The sequence below is a fragment of the Cavia porcellus genome, unplaced genomic scaffold, assembly GCF_034190915.1.
Source record: "Cavia porcellus strain 051 isolate PalLab524CR breed Dunkin Hartley unplaced genomic scaffold, mCavPor4.1 scaffold_17, whole genome shotgun sequence".
NCBI classification, from domain to species: Eukaryota; Metazoa; Chordata; class Mammalia; order Rodentia; family Caviidae; genus Cavia; species Cavia porcellus.
In genome coordinates, this window is record NW_026947500.1 from 65,297,178 (window position 1) to 65,313,073 (window position 15,896).

At 61.1% G+C, this 15,896-nt stretch overlaps 3 protein-coding genes across 18 annotated transcripts in view; 1 reads left to right on the forward strand and 2 right to left on the reverse strand.

Annotated features, from left to right (window-relative positions):
* LOC100713788 (uncharacterized) overlaps positions 1-7,651 on the reverse strand; it is a 24,959-nt gene extending 17,308 nt beyond the window's left edge. For 7 of the 15 annotated variants that reach the window (XR_010040361.1, XR_010040359.1, XR_010040351.1 and 4 more), the window contains exon 1: positions 6,963-7,651. Coding sequence is in view for 1 of the 15 variants with exons in the window: in XM_063228525.1 (XP_063084595.1) it covers positions 4,159-4,437; positions 6,963-7,400 (717 nt within the window). In the remaining 14 variants the exon portion in view is untranslated. Of the gene's footprint in view, positions 1-19; positions 4,438-6,962 lie in introns of those variants that run through there. The other 8 variants (XM_063228525.1, XR_010040349.1, XR_010040352.1 and 5 more) reach the window with 8 other exon arrangements.
* Tecr (trans-2,3-enoyl-CoA reductase) overlaps positions 1-10,861 on the forward strand; it is a 21,863-nt gene extending 11,002 nt beyond the window's left edge. The window contains exons 2-13 of one of the 2 annotated variants that reach the window (XM_003461798.5): positions 8,318-8,368; positions 8,738-8,789; positions 8,906-8,950; positions 9,023-9,126; positions 9,197-9,312; positions 9,396-9,501; positions 9,854-9,926; positions 10,003-10,046; positions 10,114-10,171; positions 10,261-10,349; positions 10,566-10,611; positions 10,688-10,861. In XM_003461798.5, the coding sequence (XP_003461846.1) occupies positions 8,318-8,368; positions 8,738-8,789; positions 8,906-8,950; positions 9,023-9,126; positions 9,197-9,312; positions 9,396-9,501; positions 9,854-9,926; positions 10,003-10,046; positions 10,114-10,171; positions 10,261-10,349; positions 10,566-10,611; positions 10,688-10,815 (912 nt within the window). In that variant the 3' untranslated portion in view covers positions 10,816-10,861. Of the gene's footprint in view, positions 1-8,188; positions 8,369-8,737; positions 8,790-8,905; positions 8,951-9,022; positions 9,127-9,196; positions 9,313-9,395; positions 9,502-9,853; positions 9,927-10,002; positions 10,047-10,113; positions 10,172-10,260; positions 10,350-10,565; positions 10,612-10,687 lie in introns of those variants that run through there. The other variant, XM_013156959.2, reaches the window with a different exon arrangement.
* A 79-nt stretch (positions 10,862-10,940) lies between these two features.
* Ndufb7 (NADH:ubiquinone oxidoreductase subunit B7) lies at positions 10,941-14,509 on the reverse strand. The gene is made up of 3 exons (XM_003461819.5): positions 14,302-14,509; positions 11,418-11,586; positions 10,941-11,090 (listed from the first exon to the last, which is right to left on the reverse strand). Exons 1-3 carry the CDS (start codon positions 14,411-14,413, stop codon positions 10,976-10,978), a joined length of 396 nt encoding a protein of 131 aa, XP_003461867.1. The 5' UTR covers positions 14,414-14,509; the 3' UTR covers positions 10,941-10,975.
* Between the last annotated feature and the right edge of the window lie 1,387 nt (positions 14,510-15,896).

Below are 15,896 nucleotides of genomic sequence, written 5' to 3' on the forward strand. Positions count from 1 at the left end.
TTAGCTCAGCGGCATAAGCACCTGCCTTACAAGTGTGTGGTCGTCAATTCAATCCCCGGTACTGATAAAAAAGAAAAAGACCAAAAAAAAAAATAAATATATATATATATATATAGAGAGAGAGAGAGAGAAAGTGTCTTGCTACTCAGTCCAGGCTAGCCTTGAAGTTGTGGTGATCCTCCTGCCTCAGCCTGCAGAGTGCTGGGATTTCAGGTGTGTGCCACCACCCCAGTCATTTTTAAATTTGGATGCAGGATCTTACAGAATCGCTCAGGCTGGGCTCCACGTCACCAACCTCCTGCTCTGTCCTCCCCTCCTGCTCTGTCCTCCCGTCCTGCTGGGATGACAAGTGCCACCTCCTCGAATCCGCTCCTCTCTCCTGAGCTGGATGAGCTGAATGGAGGATGCGGTGATGCTAGCAGGTGCGCGGGCAGTGAGCTATGCCCCCCGTCCGTAACCGATTGCTCATGGTTAATATCACCAGTTGCCATGGATTTACGCTGCAGAGGAGGTACTTGGGGCATTAAGGATGTATTAGTCTGATGTCTAATGATGGTGCGTCCTGAAGGACTTTCCTTTTTTATGTGCAGAGCCTTCAGGCCACAAATTGCAACCTTTCTGCCTCAGCCTGTCAAGTAGTTCGGGTCAGAGGCGTGCACCACACTGTACCCAGCCACCGAAATGTCTTTTTGAGACAGGGTCTTGCTATGCAGTTCAGGCTGGTTTGAACTCACTCTGTAGCCCAGGTTGGCCTTGAACTTGAGATATTCCTGCCTCAGCCTCCTGAGTGCTGGGATGACAGGTCTATGCTGCAACCCCCAACTCTTTTCCGTGAGATGGAGCCTTGCCGTGCTGCCAGGTGGGGCGTGAACTCATGGGCAGTTGTCTCGAGTCAGCCTCTTGCGTAGCTGGGACTCTGGGCATCACCACAGCTGGCCATGGCTTCCTTTTCTCTCTCTCTCTCTTTTTAAAGTAGTAAAGGTCAATACCAACTTACTAAGTTATTCACACTCTGTCAACAGGTTTACTAGAGTCAAGCTTAAGTTAAAAAAAAAACAAACTCAAAATCCAAACAAACTCAGCCATAAAGAAAGATAATCTTGGGACTTTTACAGGGCCGGACTCCTAAGGGAATAAGCCAGACGCACACGTGTAAGTAGCACACAGTCTCCCTGGTGCGAGGGACTGAAAGAGGAAGGAAGGCCCAGAACCCTGAATAGACGCCGTGAAGTGGGGAGAGACTTCAGAAGAGAAGGGGAACTGGGAGGGGGAACGGGGAAAGGAAGGAGAGTTTGTGCGGCTGGGGGTTTAGCCCAGCGGCCCAGCGCCTGCCCAGCAAGCTCAAGGTCCTGAGTTCGATCTCCAGTACTGACCAAAATAAAAACTAAAAAACCCCAAAACTTCATGTTAATATGGTTTGGAGAATTTCTTAAGCCTGTATCTTATATGCTAGTTAACTATTTTAAAGGTAACAAGACGCTATTATTTTGTTATGAAATTTTGTTTTACTTTTTTTCCATTAAAAAAGCAAAACTAGACTGGACCTAAACGTGCCAGGGTGACACAGGCCATGTCACCCTGTGACTTGGAGGCTGAGGCAGGAGGATCCCTGGAACCCAGAAGTGCAAGGCCAGCTCTGGAAGCATAGGGAGACCTTCTCTCAAAAGAGAACAGAAGGGCTGGAGGCTTAGCTCAGCGGCATAAGCGCCTGCCTTGCAAGCAGGCAGTCAGTCGTGAGTTCGATCCCCAGTACCAATAAAAAGGAAAAAGACAAAAAACAAAACAAAACAAAAAAAAAAAACAAAGCAGAAACAAAAAATGCAGCAGGGGCTACATAGGACTTGGGAAATTATTTTAGGAGTGAAAAACCAAAGAGGAGAATTTTGTCACTTGCAGACGTTTCTGTGCAGTTCAGGGGTTGCGGGTCGGGTGGGGAGGGAGGGGCTGAGTGTGCTGCTTCCCAGTGGGCTGGTCAGCACTGTGGATTTTTTTTGTGGCGTGTTGGGACCTTGCTCACATCTTGTAAGTGCTGTGCCACTGAGCTGAACCCCAGCCCGGTTTTTAAAATTTATTTATTTACTTTTGGCTTTTTTTTTTTATTCTGAGGCAGGCCAGGCTGGCCTTGAGATCACTTTGTAGCCCAAGCTGGCCTCGAAATCATGGTGACCCTCCTGCCTCAGTCTCCCGAGTGCTAGGAAGATAGGCGTGTGCCACCACACTTGGCACTTGAGATGGGGTCTTACTAAGAGATGGGGCTGGCCTCAAACTTTCAGTCCTCCTGTCTCAGCCTCCCTCATGGCTGGATGACAGCTATGTGTCACCAAGGCCCTGGGCCCGGAGCCAGCAGCGGGCAGGTCCCTGGGCTGCCACTGTGTGCCCCCCGGGCTGCGCCCCTCGCCCGCAGTCCTGAGCAGCCCCGCGAGGTGTCTCCATGCCTGGGTGCAGCCTGGCAGTGCCAGGGGACTTGGGAGAGGAAGGGGTGGCACGGGTGTGGCTGAGGCCTTTCGGGGTGACTGCCATTGGCTGTGATGGGGCTTTGGTCTCCATCCAAGCCAGGCCCAAGGCAGGGCGGCTCTGGTGACCCTGGGAGCTTCTGTCTGGGTGCTGGGCTGGAACCAGTTCCTCTGTGGCCCCAGCCGCTGCCCCCGGCGGCCCCTGGGAGCACAGGAAGGTGACGTTGATGCAGCCTGGGCAGGTCGGGTCTGGGGCCACCAGATGGCGCTGTAGCGATGCTCTGATTCACAAGTCCTCGGAGCCCCACTGTGGCAGGACCCTGCCTCCTGCAGAGCTGGGGACACCGCCTGCTTTTCCAGGCCCGTGACAGGAGAATGTGGAGAGACCACCGTTGCACCCTGCCTGGGCCTCCCTCTGCGGGGACAGGTGACAGTCCTACCCCGGGCATGGCCTGATTTTTTTTGAGACAGGGTCCACTCTGTAGCCCAGGTTGGCCTCGAACTCACTGGATCCTCCTGGCTCAGCCTCCCCAGTGCTGGGACCACAGGCGTGCACCACACATCCAGGCCTGTCTATAGTTTTTCTGGCTGGGAAAGGAACCCAAGCCCTGTGCACTTGAGGCAGCTGGTCCCAGCTGATCTGTGTTCCCAGTGTTTTACTGGTTTGCTCTTTGGTATCTTGGGCTGGACCTCGCTGTGTGCCCAGCCTGGCCTCGAGCTCGGAGGCTCAAGCAACTCCTGTGTTGGTAGCTGGGTTTCCAGTCAGGCCTGGCATCTCTTCCGGGCCGTTTTGGGGTCATTTTGTCCTTTTCTTGAAAGCGTTTAGCCTGCTCCTTAGAGGACGGGCAGGTTTGTCCACTGTGGTGGCCGCGGGACGTCTGGCCCACATGGATAGCAGGGGTCTTCCTGGCTGACCGCCAGGGCCAGAGCCTCATTTCCAGGCCCGGTTTTTGAGCTGCGAGGTGGGACACAGTGCTCAGCCATGGTGACAGAGCCGTGAGGGGGGGAACATTGAGTGTTCTCAGTACATCCAAGGGCACGGGCTGGGCGGGCCGCAGGGATTGAGCTGCTGGCAGAGCTCCTGCCGAGTTCACCTGGTGTGACCTCCTTGTGTATCCTCTGTGCTCACGGTGACCGACACAGCAGCACTGACAAACATGCCCTGAGGCGGGGACAGCATGCAGCAACCTGGGTCCCAGACGGCCCTGATTCTGATGGCGTCTTAGCGGCAGGACAGCCTGGCCCAGCCCGTGTCTGCCCCTTCTGTCCCCAGCACGGCTCCTCTGGGGCTGGCACACCCCTCCCACCACTGTGGAGAAATGAGGTCACAAGCAGAGGCCACCGGGGTTTTTTGGTCTCGGGCCTCAGCCGGCCCCAGCTGGGCAAGGAGCAGGTGCAGCCCACGTGGCCGCCTGGCCCAAGGTCCTCCCGGCTGCCCCGACATGTGGCATTCACAGGGGACTCAATATTTCTGGAAAGTAAAAGGGAGAAGGAGCCGCAGTGTGCTGAGCTGGAGTCCGCATTAAGGGTGGGGGTGAGCTGAGCCCCAGGGCTGGCGCAGCTGGTGTCCCCAAGGAGAGGCCTGTGCCCCTGTGAGGGCTGGTGGGCCTGCAGCTCTCTACATCTCAGCCTGGGGTCCCTGGCCATGTTGGGGGGCTGTGGCCGGCCCTGAACCTGCACACGAGGGCACTGGAGAGCAGTCACTTCACACCAGGTGACCCGGGCGCTCTGTCCTTGGAGCCTGGCTGCTGCGTCTTTGAGGCGGCTGGTGCCTTTTGTCATTTTGGGCTGCAGCAGATGAGAGCAGAGAGGCCCGGAAGCCACTGCTGGCCACGGCTGCTCTGTCACCATTGGTGGTGGCAGCATACGACATGGAGTTCCAGCAGCCAGAGCCTGGGCGGCACCTCAGGCCTACGCCCACCCTTTGACACCAGCCCTCTTCAGCCCTGGACAGAGGCCCGGGGTCGTTCGCAGACGCCAGGTCCTGAGAGGAGACAAGGAGGCTGCTCGAGAGGTCCCTGCTCTGGGTGCACTGGGCCTGCACTGTCCCCCGGGGAGCAGCTCACAGGTGTAAACCTTGGCTCCGCTGGGGCCAGGTTGGAAACCTGCAGCTCCTGCCCTTCTGTCCCCACCTGGACCATCGTGGTCTCCCCTGCCAGCCACCATGTCCACACCCTCCCCATGCATCCCCCTTCTGTGAGCGCTGGCCTCCCCCGCACAACTTGGCCTCCCTGGGGCCACTTGAGTCTGGCCCTGTCCTTCCTCTGTTTGGTGACCTGCCATGTCTCCTGTCCCCCCATAACAGCCAAAGTCCTAGCCAGACCTGCAGTTATAGCTCCTAGAAGGCTGAGGCAGGAGGGTCACAAGTTTGAGCCCCACCTGGGCAACTCAGGGAGATCCTGCCTCAAAATAAGACAGGAAAAGAGAAATTTTAAAAGGGGCAGGATGCAGCTGAGGGGTAGGGTGCTTGCCGAGGTTTCCACCAGGCCCAGCACAACCTGATCTGCGCTGATCCGCTGCCCTGTCATCTCCTGCCACGTCAGCCCCAGGGTCTTTGCACCTGTGTCCCTGCACCCAGCACAGTCCTCCTCAGGCCATTTCCACAGAGCGCTCAGGCCCAGCCCTGCCACTCTGCCCTGTCGTGGTGACAGGGACCCTGATACCAGGCCAGGATGCAGGCCCTGTGTTGGGGACCCTGAGCCGGCCCTGAAATGAGGGGAAGGAGTACAAGGCAGCACCCCCAGGCTCCCCGGTTGACTCTGCTATATCAAGCCTGGGTCCTGCGCCTGCAGGGCACACTTCCACCCGTGGCCACCCGTGGCCACCCAGGGGCCGTGCTGGCTGGGTGGCCTTGTCCTGCGCTGACCTTGGGGTCCTGTGCCGCCCTGTGCCGGGGTCTGGGAAGGGACCCCTGTGTGTCTGCCTCCCTCTGGGGTCAGCAGCAGACCCCACAGACATGTCCCTGTTTGCTGGAGGTTCCAGGGCCGCACTCCAGCTCCCTCCCTGCTCTCTGTGTTTGAGATCCCGCTTCACCGAGAAGCATTGCCTTCCTGCCTCAGCCTCCCAGTGCTGGGCTCACAGGCATTGGCCACGCCTCCTGGCTCAGTATCTGCTCTTCAGATTTGTAATCTGTAAGGTTTATTTCAGGTTGGAAGTCCTTATGTCTGTCTGTCTGTCTGTCCCTCTCTTGTTTGGTTATCACCACTGATTTCCCAGTGGAACTGTCACTTTGCATACGAGGATGTGGCGCCCAGAGAGGGTGGGTCACTTGAACAGGGCTACAAAGCCAGGAAACAGCTTCGTTTTGTTTTAAACCCCTGCATCAGGGGAGCACAGAGAAGGCGGGCCTCTGCCCTGGGCCCCGTGTGCCTGGCCTGTGGAACTCAGGATTACCGTGGGGGACCCTGGGAGCTGCGGCCTCCCGACCTGGGCACCTGGGCCGAGACTCCCCTGCCCTGGCCCTGCCTGTGCCTTCTGGGGCTGGGGCTTGGTGGCTCCATAGGTGGGCCAGATGAGGGCAGGCAAAGCTAGGGTACTGCTGGACAGTGCTGGGCCTCACCTCCTGGGGAGCTGCTGTCCCCACCCATGCTGGCCCCCCTACAGGGCCCCCTGCAGCTCAGTGCCCACCTGTGCTCACGGGTGGTGGGCAGAGGATGCTGGGGTCAGCATTCAAAACATGCCAAGTGCTGAGCGGAATGGTCATGCAAAGGCCCTGTGACCCTGCAGCTGGATCCCTGCAGCATCCGGCTGCCTCCCAGGCCTGTAGAAGGCGAGGCCCCCTCCCCACTGTGCCTCCCAGCTCCGGGGCTGTGCCCTCCTGCAGGGTGGGCCTGGCACGCCCCAGGCCTGGCGCACCCTGATACTGGCAGGGTGTCAGTGCTGTTGGCTGGACCTTGGAATCTCGGGCCTTGGGGTGAGAATCCCTCCTGGGCTTGGCGGCTCGGTGACTGTCACTGCAGAGCCATCTCATGCCCAAGCCAGGGTCCCTGCCCGGGGCCTCGAGACTTCCTCTGTCTACCTGCCAGCTGCCCCTGTCCCTTTTCTCGAGGCTCCTGGGCAGGTCCTCCCTGCCTCCCTGGGTGTGGTCGCCTCTTGGGGCCTCCACACTGCCCCCCACTCAGTCTTGGGAACCCCTGGCCCCACGCTAGGCTGGCCAGGCCCTGGGCGGGTGTGGAGCAGAGGGTGGGGTTGGGGGACTGAGAACTGGGATGAGGGTGGCCAGGTCCCCTGGGTGCCCCCTGGCCCCCGAGCCTTCTCCTGTCAGAGCTCTTGGCCTGCACATCCCCCACCCTTGGGAGGCGATGCCAGGTAAGTGCTGGCCTAGTAGGGGGCTCCGTTCCCTCCCCAGGGCCTCAGTTTTGCCAGGGGGGAAAGCTGAGGAATCAGGAAGCTGCTTTTTTTGCAGTGTGTACCCCATCTGGGAGCTGAGGACTGAGCCCTGCAGCCCCGTGGCCTGCAGCGCCCCTCCCACCCTGTGGGCCCTGGGTGCTGCCCGAGGCCCTGGCTTACCTTGTGGGGTGCAGGTGGCTCCCCTTCCCCGGCCTGAGTGTTGGCTGCAGCTTCAAGCGTAACCAGGCCCCCTTCTGCAGCGGCTTCCTCTCCCAGCTGCCTGAGCCCGACAACACACAGGCACTGTGGCCCCCACCCTGGCTGGTCGGTGCCCAGCAGCAGTGGCGGGGGTAGAGTTTCAGCCCTCCCCCAGCCTCTGGCCAGCAGGGAGCCTGGCTGGTTGTATTTTAAGCCCCTGAGTGGTTCCGCTGGAACTCCAAGCCCTTCTGTCCCGTGGACACTGTGCTGCCTTCCTGAGGGCCCACACAGGCTCGAAAGCACGCGGGCGCTGCCCCCTCGGGTGCAGGATCTATTAATACCCTGCTCCTCCCGAGCCCTCCTCACTCTGGTCTCCTGGGTGGGGGGGTGCGCCGTCTGGTGTGGGCACAGTGGAGGCATCTGCCAGGGCTCAGGGTGCTGGTCCTGCCCTGCCCTCCCAGCCACACTGACCCCCAGGTGCAGGCCTGGGAACCTGCACCGCTCTGAGAGGAGATACTGTCTGCCTCGCTGTGGCCCTGCTGCTGGGTTGGGCCTGGCTTCTCTGGCCTAAGAACAGGGTCCTCGTCTGGGTGGGACAAGGCCCAGGGGGACTTGACCTGTAGCTGGGTACTGGCTGAGCCCTGCCTCCCTGGCCCTTTCCTTGACCATGCAGAGAGGGCCTGTCTGCTCCAGTAACTTGGGAATCTGTCACCTCTGCAGGAACACACTCGTGCAAGGAACATAATCCAGAGTGTCTCTCACAGCTCAGAAAGGAAATGGATGATCTTTCTCACGGATTCTCAAGACAGCTGGGGTTTCTCAGGGCCCAGTGAGCTTCCGGGGCCTGCGCTGGGTGCCCGGCCAGGCTGACTTCACACTCTGTGGTGCCAGCCTGAGGCCCTGCCTGCCGTGGGGACCTTGCTGTACCCCCATGCTGTTGTGGGACGGTGGCACGGCTCCTTGGGGGCTCGGGCTGAGTGTTTTATATTTAGCTGGGCCATGGCTCTGGTGGCACTCGGATTTCACCTGGCATAGAAGTTGGCAGCTCGGGGCGGGCTCGGGCCATTTTCCAACACCGTGGCAGAATTTGATCGCTGTCCGCCTGGCGCAGCCCTTGCGTGGGGAGGTCAGTGGCGGGGGCGCCACTGGCAGTGGGGTTCACTGGCTGGGCCGAGCAGAGAAGTAAGCCGGCGGCAGTGGTGCACAGCATGGACCTCAGCTTGAGCTTGGTGGCCCGGGAGCCCAGCCAGGGCCTCAGCCCCAGTCTCAATGGCCTACCCCGGGCCCCGCCCCCCAAGACGGCCAAGAAACCCAAAAAGGCTGTTCTCTTCTTCGAGGTGGAGATTTTGGATGCAAAGACCAGAGAGAAGCTGTGCTTTCTGGACAAGGTAGGACCATGTCGCTGGCGGCAGGAGGCCAGGAAGCACGTTCCTCCAGCCTTTGGTGCCCACCCCTGCCCTTCAGAGGGCACAGTAGGCGTGCTGGCCCTGGGTGAGGGAGTGGGCAGCATGGCCTGGCAGGCCTGGGTAGGACACAGAGCCGCCTCAGCAGGCTCTGCAGGGCTTGGGAAGGAGGTGGGGCGCCCCTGCCAGGGCCTGCCTTCTCCCACCCGGCAGTGGGGTGTTGCCAGCTGGCTGGTAACATGGGATCCCAGGGCCTCAGCTGTCCCCACACTGGCAGGGCCCATGCGGCTCCCAGCCCCGTCCCCAGGTTCCTGGGTATGGGCCCTAGAGCCACCTCCCTGGCCCACTCACCAGGTAGAGCCCCAGGCCACCATCGCGGAGATCAAGAACCTGTTCACCAAGACGCGTGAGTCTGCCTGCCATGCACACCCCATCCCTGCTAACCCCCCTCCGCCATAGCCTTCCCCACTCCCCCGCGCCTGCCCTCAGGGCTCCCCTGGTGACGCTGCTGTCTGCCTGCAGACCCGCAATGGTACCCGGCCCGCCAGTCCCTGCGCCTGGACCCGAGTAAGTGCCACACCCAGGGCGGGGGGGGGCGGCGGCGGGGCCATGGCAGCTCCTGACCCGCACCCTCTGCAGAGGGCAGGTCCCTGAAGGACGAGGATGTGCTGCAGAAGCTGCCCGTGGGCACCACAGCCACGCTGTACTTCCGGGACCTGGGGGCACAGATCAGCTGGGTGACGGTGAGTTCCGGCCCCGCCCCGCCCCCATTGCAGGGGTGGCCACAGAGGTGACCGCTGCGCCCTGACCCAGGTCTTCCTGACGGAATACGCCGGGCCCCTCTTCATCTACCTGCTCTTCTACTTCCGGGTCCCCTTCATCTACGGCCACAAATACGACTTCACGTCCAGTCGGCACTCGGTGGTGCAGTGAGTGTGGGGCGAGTGGCTCGGCCGGGTAGGGGCGGGGATCGTGCTGCCTGCACTGTGACCCCCCATTTCCCTCCCTGCAGCCTCGCTTGCATCTGCCACTCATTCCACTACGTCAAGCGGCTGCTGGAGACGCTCTTTGTGCACCGCTTCTCCCACGGCACCATGCCCTTGCGCAACATCTTCAAGGTGAGCGCACAGCCGCATCCACCCGACCACGCCCACGGAGTCCCAGCTCCCATGACTGGGGCAGCCCCGCGCATCCCAGCAGGTCTATGGGACCTTAGCTGTCTGGGGCTCTGCCCACATGAGGCTGTGCCTACCTTGGGCCACACCCAGCAGCCTGGGACTATGGATTCCCGGAGCCCCACCCACCCATGACCACACCCACCAGTCCCAGCCTACAAGACCAGGGCCACTCGGCTCCATCACCGGCCACACCCACTAGACTCCACCCTGTGAGGCAAGGCCCCACTCACCACAGAGCCCTGCATGCAGGTGCTAACCCCTGCCCACGGCCCTCCCTGTCGCCCCCTTTCAGAATTGCACTTACTACTGGGGCTTCGCCGCTTGGATGGCTTACTACATCAACCACCCTCTCTACACGCCCCCCAGTAAGTGCCAGGGTCCCCCTTCTCCCCCAGCCACTCGCAACCCCTCCCGCTCTCACGCCTCTCTGCTTCCCCGCAGCTTACGGAGCTCAGCAGGTTAAGCTGGCGCTGGCCATCTTCGTGGTAAGCAGGTGGGGTGCTGGGGGATGCAGTGGGGGTGGGAGCCCAGGCTGACCCGTTCCTCCCGCAGATCTGTCAGCTGGGCAACTTCTCCATCCACATGGCGCTGCGTGACCTTCGGCCAGCCGGTGAGTGGACTGCCCGCCTGGCTGGCTGGGTGGGTTGGGTTGGCTGCACCTGGCCAGGGCCCCACCCCTTGCCTCTGCCTCACCTGCAGGGTCCAAGACCAGGAAGATCCCGTACCCCACCAAGAACCCCTTCACGTGGCTTTTCCTGCTGGTGTCCTGCCCCAACTACACCTATGAGGTGAGGGCAGGGCGGCAGGGCACCGCACTGGGAGGCTGAGGCAGGAGAACTGCAGGTTGCATCCTGCCTGTCTCAGTAACTGGGCTGGCAGTGTAGCTTGGTGTGAAGCCCTGGAGTCAGTGCCCAGTGTGGGAAAATAAGGGTGGTGGCTCAGCCCTGGGCAGCCTCTGGGCACCAGGCTGCGGCCACCGGAACCCCAGCCCTCCCTGCCCACAGGTGGGGTCCTGGATCGGCTTCGCCATCATGACGCAGTGCCTGCCAGGTGAGCCCGCCCTCCCCACAGCTGCGGCCAGTGCCTGCCCTCGGGCCGCAGCCTCTGACCCCCCTGCTGCCCTCAGTGGCCCTCTTCTCGCTGGTAGGCTTTACGCAGATGACCATCTGGGCCAAGGGCAAGCACCGCAGCTATCTGAAAGAGTTCCGTGACTACCCGCCCCTGCGGATGCCCATTGTCCCCTTCCTGCTGTGAGGCTCTGCCATGCCCTCCCCAACTGGAATAAACTCTGCCCCCTGGACTCGGCTCTGTGTTCTTTGGGGCCAGGACGCGCGTCCAGCGCCACCGCAGGGAGGAGGCAGCTCAGGCCACACACTGGGTACTTTTCTGACTTTATTGGAGCCTGCAGTGGATGCTACAGGGCTACCTCGCCCGCGCGCTGGGCCGCCCGCGCCTCCCGCTGCTCCCGCCGCTTCTTCCGCAGCAGCAGCCGCCGCTCCCGCTCATACTCCTTCATGCGCTGCACGTAGCTGGGGACAGAGCAGGGCGGGGTCAGGCAGCGCGCGCGCACGCACACACGCGCACACACACACACACACACACACACACACACACACACACGCGCGCGCGCGCGCGCCTCGGGTCTCCCTGCCCGCGGGGCTCAGGCAGCACGCACAGACACACACACACACACACACACACACACACACACACACACACACACACACCCGGGTCTCCCTGCCCGCGGGGCTTAGGCAGCACGCGCGCGCGCGCGCGCGCACACACACACACACACACACACACACACACACACACACACACACACGGGGTCTCCCTGCCCGCCTGCCCGGACTTACTCCAGGTGCTCGCAGTGGTCCCAGGCGTGCTGCTCGTGCCTGCAGGCCAGGAAGTTCGGGAAGCTGTCACGCTTGCACTTGAGCAGGCGGATGAGGTGGTGCGCGCAGTAGTCCCGCTGCTGCAGCGTCAGCTGCGCGTCACTCATCTCCTGCTGCGTGGCCACCATCACTGCGGACAGGACAGGGAGCTCATGGGCCCGGGCCCTGAACCCTGAGGTCCAGAGGTGGATGGGGCTCCCCCTCTTCCCATGGGGTCCCAATGCCAGCTCTGTTGGGTCTCCTAGCCTCAACAAGGTAATCCCAGCTGCTTGGGAGGCTGAGGCAGGATTCCACCTTCGACCCCAGCCTCGCAATTTAGTGAGATCATGTCCCCTAACTGAATCTGCTCAGACATGACCCACAGGGCCATGAGACACTTCCCCATCCTCTCCCTGAAGTGCTTTTCACAAGGCGCCCTCCCCAGGTTCCCTCCAGGCTGCCCCAAATCCAGATGCTAACGCTGGGCTTCCTGAGACATCTGCCATTCTCACCACTGGTGGCTTTCACTGTCATCCAGGGTGTTGCGGCCAATTTGGGGGCCCCACCCAGCACTTGTATCCACCTCAGCCCCCAGGGAACCTGGGGTTCAGGTCAGCTCTGTGCCCAACCCCCTCCCCCCATGCTGTAAGCCAGGGCTTATACCCTGGGGATGCAACTGGAACCGTGCCAGGTCCTCCTGCCCGTGAAGGGGATGCACTCGCCAAACAGAGCAGACACTGCAGTCTGTGGCCCGGGGGCTCAGGGAGGTGGCAGACGGCGGCACATGCCTGCCATCCCGGCCGAGCAGGAACACAGATTCAAGGCCAGCTGGGGCAGCTCAGGGACTTGGTGAGACTCTGTCTCAAGGAGTAAAGCCTGGGGATGTGGGTCGGTGCTGAGCGCTTGCCTAGCACACGTGAGGCCCTGGGTTTCCATCCTTAGCAACGCCTCGCCAAGAAGGAAGAAAGGAATTAAGAAGGCAGCGGGGAGAGGATGCTGGGAGAGAAGCCTGGGAGGTGGGAGGCGAGGGCTGGACTGGAGCTGGGGAAGCATATTCCCCGCCTCCTGGGAGGATGTGGGTGTCAGACACCCAGCGGGTAGAGCACAGGGGTCTGGAGCAGTCTTGGATCCGCTGAATGAAAGATGCCCGTTAACATAAAACTGAGGTCCCTGGAAGTGGGGTTCAGGGTTAAAGCCCCCAGAGATAAAACAGGAGCACTGACACAGGGAAGGCACAGGGGCCGGGGGACTGGCAGGGAGCCCTCGGGGGTGTTGGGCAGAAGGGAGAAGGCCCAAGCCTTGGGGCCTGAAAGGAGGAGACAGGGAAGGATTGAGGGAGCCTCAGGGACACAGGGTCCTGAGGGCCAACAGGTGGCAGTGGTCACAGTCAGGCTAAGAATAGTGCTGAAACAGGTGTGGTGGTGGCGGCTTCTACATCAGCACCTGTGACAGGAGGTGAGGCGGCAAGGGACCAGGGGAGACGGGTCAAGAGGGACCAGCACCTGGGGGCTGAGGAGATGGGGTACAGGGAGGTACGGGGTTCACATGCAGCAGAGGCTCAGCCACAGAGTGGGGTCACACAGACAAACAGGCGAGAGCAGCAGGAGTCTGAGGGGGCGGAGGGGACTGTTTTCTCAGTCAGGTGTGCTGGGGTGCTCCTGTAAGCACTGCACTTGGGAGGCTGAGGCAGGAAAATCACACCTTCAAGCCCGGCCTGGGAAACTTAGCAACCTAACAAGACTATTGAAAAAAAAAAAAATGGAGGTTGAGGATGAGGATTGGGGGAGATAGCCCAGTGTGAAGACCTCCGGTTCAAACCCATTCAATCCCCAGACCTGCAAAAAAGGAAAGCTGGGCGCAGTGGTGCCGGCCTGTAATCCCAGCACTCTAGGGAGGCTGAGGCAGGAGGATCACCGCGAGTTCGAGGCCAGCTTGGGCTGCAAAGAGTTCCAGGCCAGCCTGAGCCATATAACGGAACCCTGTCTCAAAAAAGACCAAAAGAAAAAAGTACCTTGCAAGGGCAGGGTTGTGAGTTTGAGTGCCAATACCCAAACAAAACACAATGGAAAACAAAAATCAAAACAACCAGCAAATCAGCAGCAGCCCAAGTGGCCCAGAAGTGAGGGAGGGACCGTGAAGGGCTGGGGACAGAGGGCAGCTGGGCGCATCAAGGCTCCAGCGCGGAGGCCGCCAGTCGGCCCACGCGAGAGCGGGGCGGGGGTTGCAGGTGCTCACAGGGGTGGCAGGGGAGACACTGGAGGCTCAGAGATCAGCTCCTACGCATGCGCCGCCCTGTCTCTGCCTCCTGAGCCGCCGTGACCCCCCGGTCTCCTCCCAGATCCGCAGGTGCTGGGGTCACCCCAGGGCTGAGCTTCCCGCAGAGAGAGCCTCGGAGCTTCACTCGGGGCTCCAGCAACAGCGAAGCGGGCGGCGAGTGCGGCGCTCTCATGGTGCGCTCTCGAGGCTCTGGGTTCGAGTCCCGGTACCAGAAAACAACGACGACGACAACGAAGACTAAAACCTCAGCAAAGCACCACCGCGGGGCAGCACGCTCGGCGCGAGCCCCGCCCCCTTCCTCGTCTGTGTCTGGTTTTGTCGCTGTCCTTGCCGTTCTAAATCCCGATCTCGCTGCAGGACCCAGGCTGGCCCGCGCTCGCGGCGACCCTTCTGCCTCAGCCTCCCGGGCGCCGGGATTCCGCGTGCGCCACCGTGCCCGGCTCTCGTGCACACCGGAACACGGCAGTGAGCTGGGAACCTGGGCCTGGGGATCGCGCCCTGTCGGTGATCAATACGCCCTTCCCTCCCGGCTCTGTGAGCCTCAGGTCGCCCCTCTGTCCCCGGGCCGCGCCTGCGCGCTGGGCCTCACCGCGCTCCTTCCGCTCGGGGAAGCCGTAGTCGGGCGGGAAGCTGGGCATGTGCAGCGGGTCGGGCTCCACCGAGGCATCCCCCAGGTAGCGTCGGCCCAGGTGGGCGCCCATGGCTGCTTCGCCGCCGCAGCGGGGTCACCTCACTCCGACCCGGAAGCACTGCCTCCTTCTCTGCCCTTGACTTCCGGGTCGCTCTGGCCGCGCGGCGAGTTTACGGATGAACCAGTGGAGGACTTGCTGGCGGCCTACTGCCCCCTGGCGGCCGGGCGGAGGCGGCGCCGGTACGGCTCTGCCGTGTTAGACTGCGGTTCCATCGCTAGGGAGAGGAGGCTCTGAGCCTAAAATCCATCTGTGTGCGGGACACGAAGCGGTGTGGGCCTGAGTCCAGAACACAGATGAAATAGTTATTTTTTAAAACAAAGCAAAAAGAAAAAAGCCATTATGTGGTGGCGCACACCTGTGATCTCAGCTCTCAGGAGGCAGAGACAGGATCGTCTCGATTTCAAGGCCAGTCTGGCTTACACACCCAGACCTTATCTCAAAAACAAAAACAGCCAGGCATGGTGACGGACGCCTGTAATTCCATCATTCGGGAGACTGAGGCAGGAGAATCATGAGTTCGAGGCTAGCCTGGAATACACAGCGAGACCCACTCTCAAAAAGACGAAACGAAACAAAACGAAACAAGACAGCGGACTGATTACGGTTATGTAGGAATGGGAGCGGAGAATCTCCGCTGCTCCGCCTCGCCCCTCTTCTGCTCCTGGAACTTCGGGCGAGCGGAACCTCGATAGCGAGGCGCGTGCGCCGCGGAGGAGTGGGGCCTCGGAACTGGCGCGGGGACCCAGGCTGCGGCGCATGCGTCAGAGGTGCGGCTGCGCAGGCGGAGATGGCTATAGCGGCTGCGGCGTGGCGCGCCCTCTAGCGAAGCCTAGGCTTAGGCGCGGCCCAGCCCAGCTCTGGGCCAGGGGTTTGGCTCTGCGAGCCGAGGCGCGGACGGCAGCGAGGTCGGGGCAAGCTCGAGGGGACCGCCCTCAACGAACGCGCAGGTCCGAGCCAGCTGCTCTGGGGTCCGCGCTGCAGAAGCACGGGGACCTGGGGAGGTGGCCAGCGGGGCGCCCAGGCAAGGTGGGGTCATAAAGAGTGGAGCAGAAGACAGCTGCCATGGGGAAACGCCCTCTGAGCACAGAATTGGCTACAGATGAGACTCTCCAGTTGAGTTATTATCGTCAAGATGGTGAAAGACAGCACTGCAGAAGAAACATGATAGACTTGGCAGTTTTCGCAGCAAAAGTTGCAGTCTGTGCAGTCACTCCTGCAGAGAAGTTTGATTTGATCTGGAACTCTGCTCCATCCTGGCCAGCATTTCCGTGTGCACTGCCTTGAAGGGAAGGTTCTGAGCCCTTTGATGGACCTCGGACGGGTACTGAACTCTGGGCCTCTGCGTTTATAAACATTCAGACCCGACGGGATGCTGCTGTTCATTTTGTGTCAGTACCATCTGCTAATGACTGCAGAAGTGGATTCCGAGGTTTCTGAATGTTAACTGAGACCTAGTGCATTGCCAGTCAAGCTCAGCGCTACTGTGAGACGT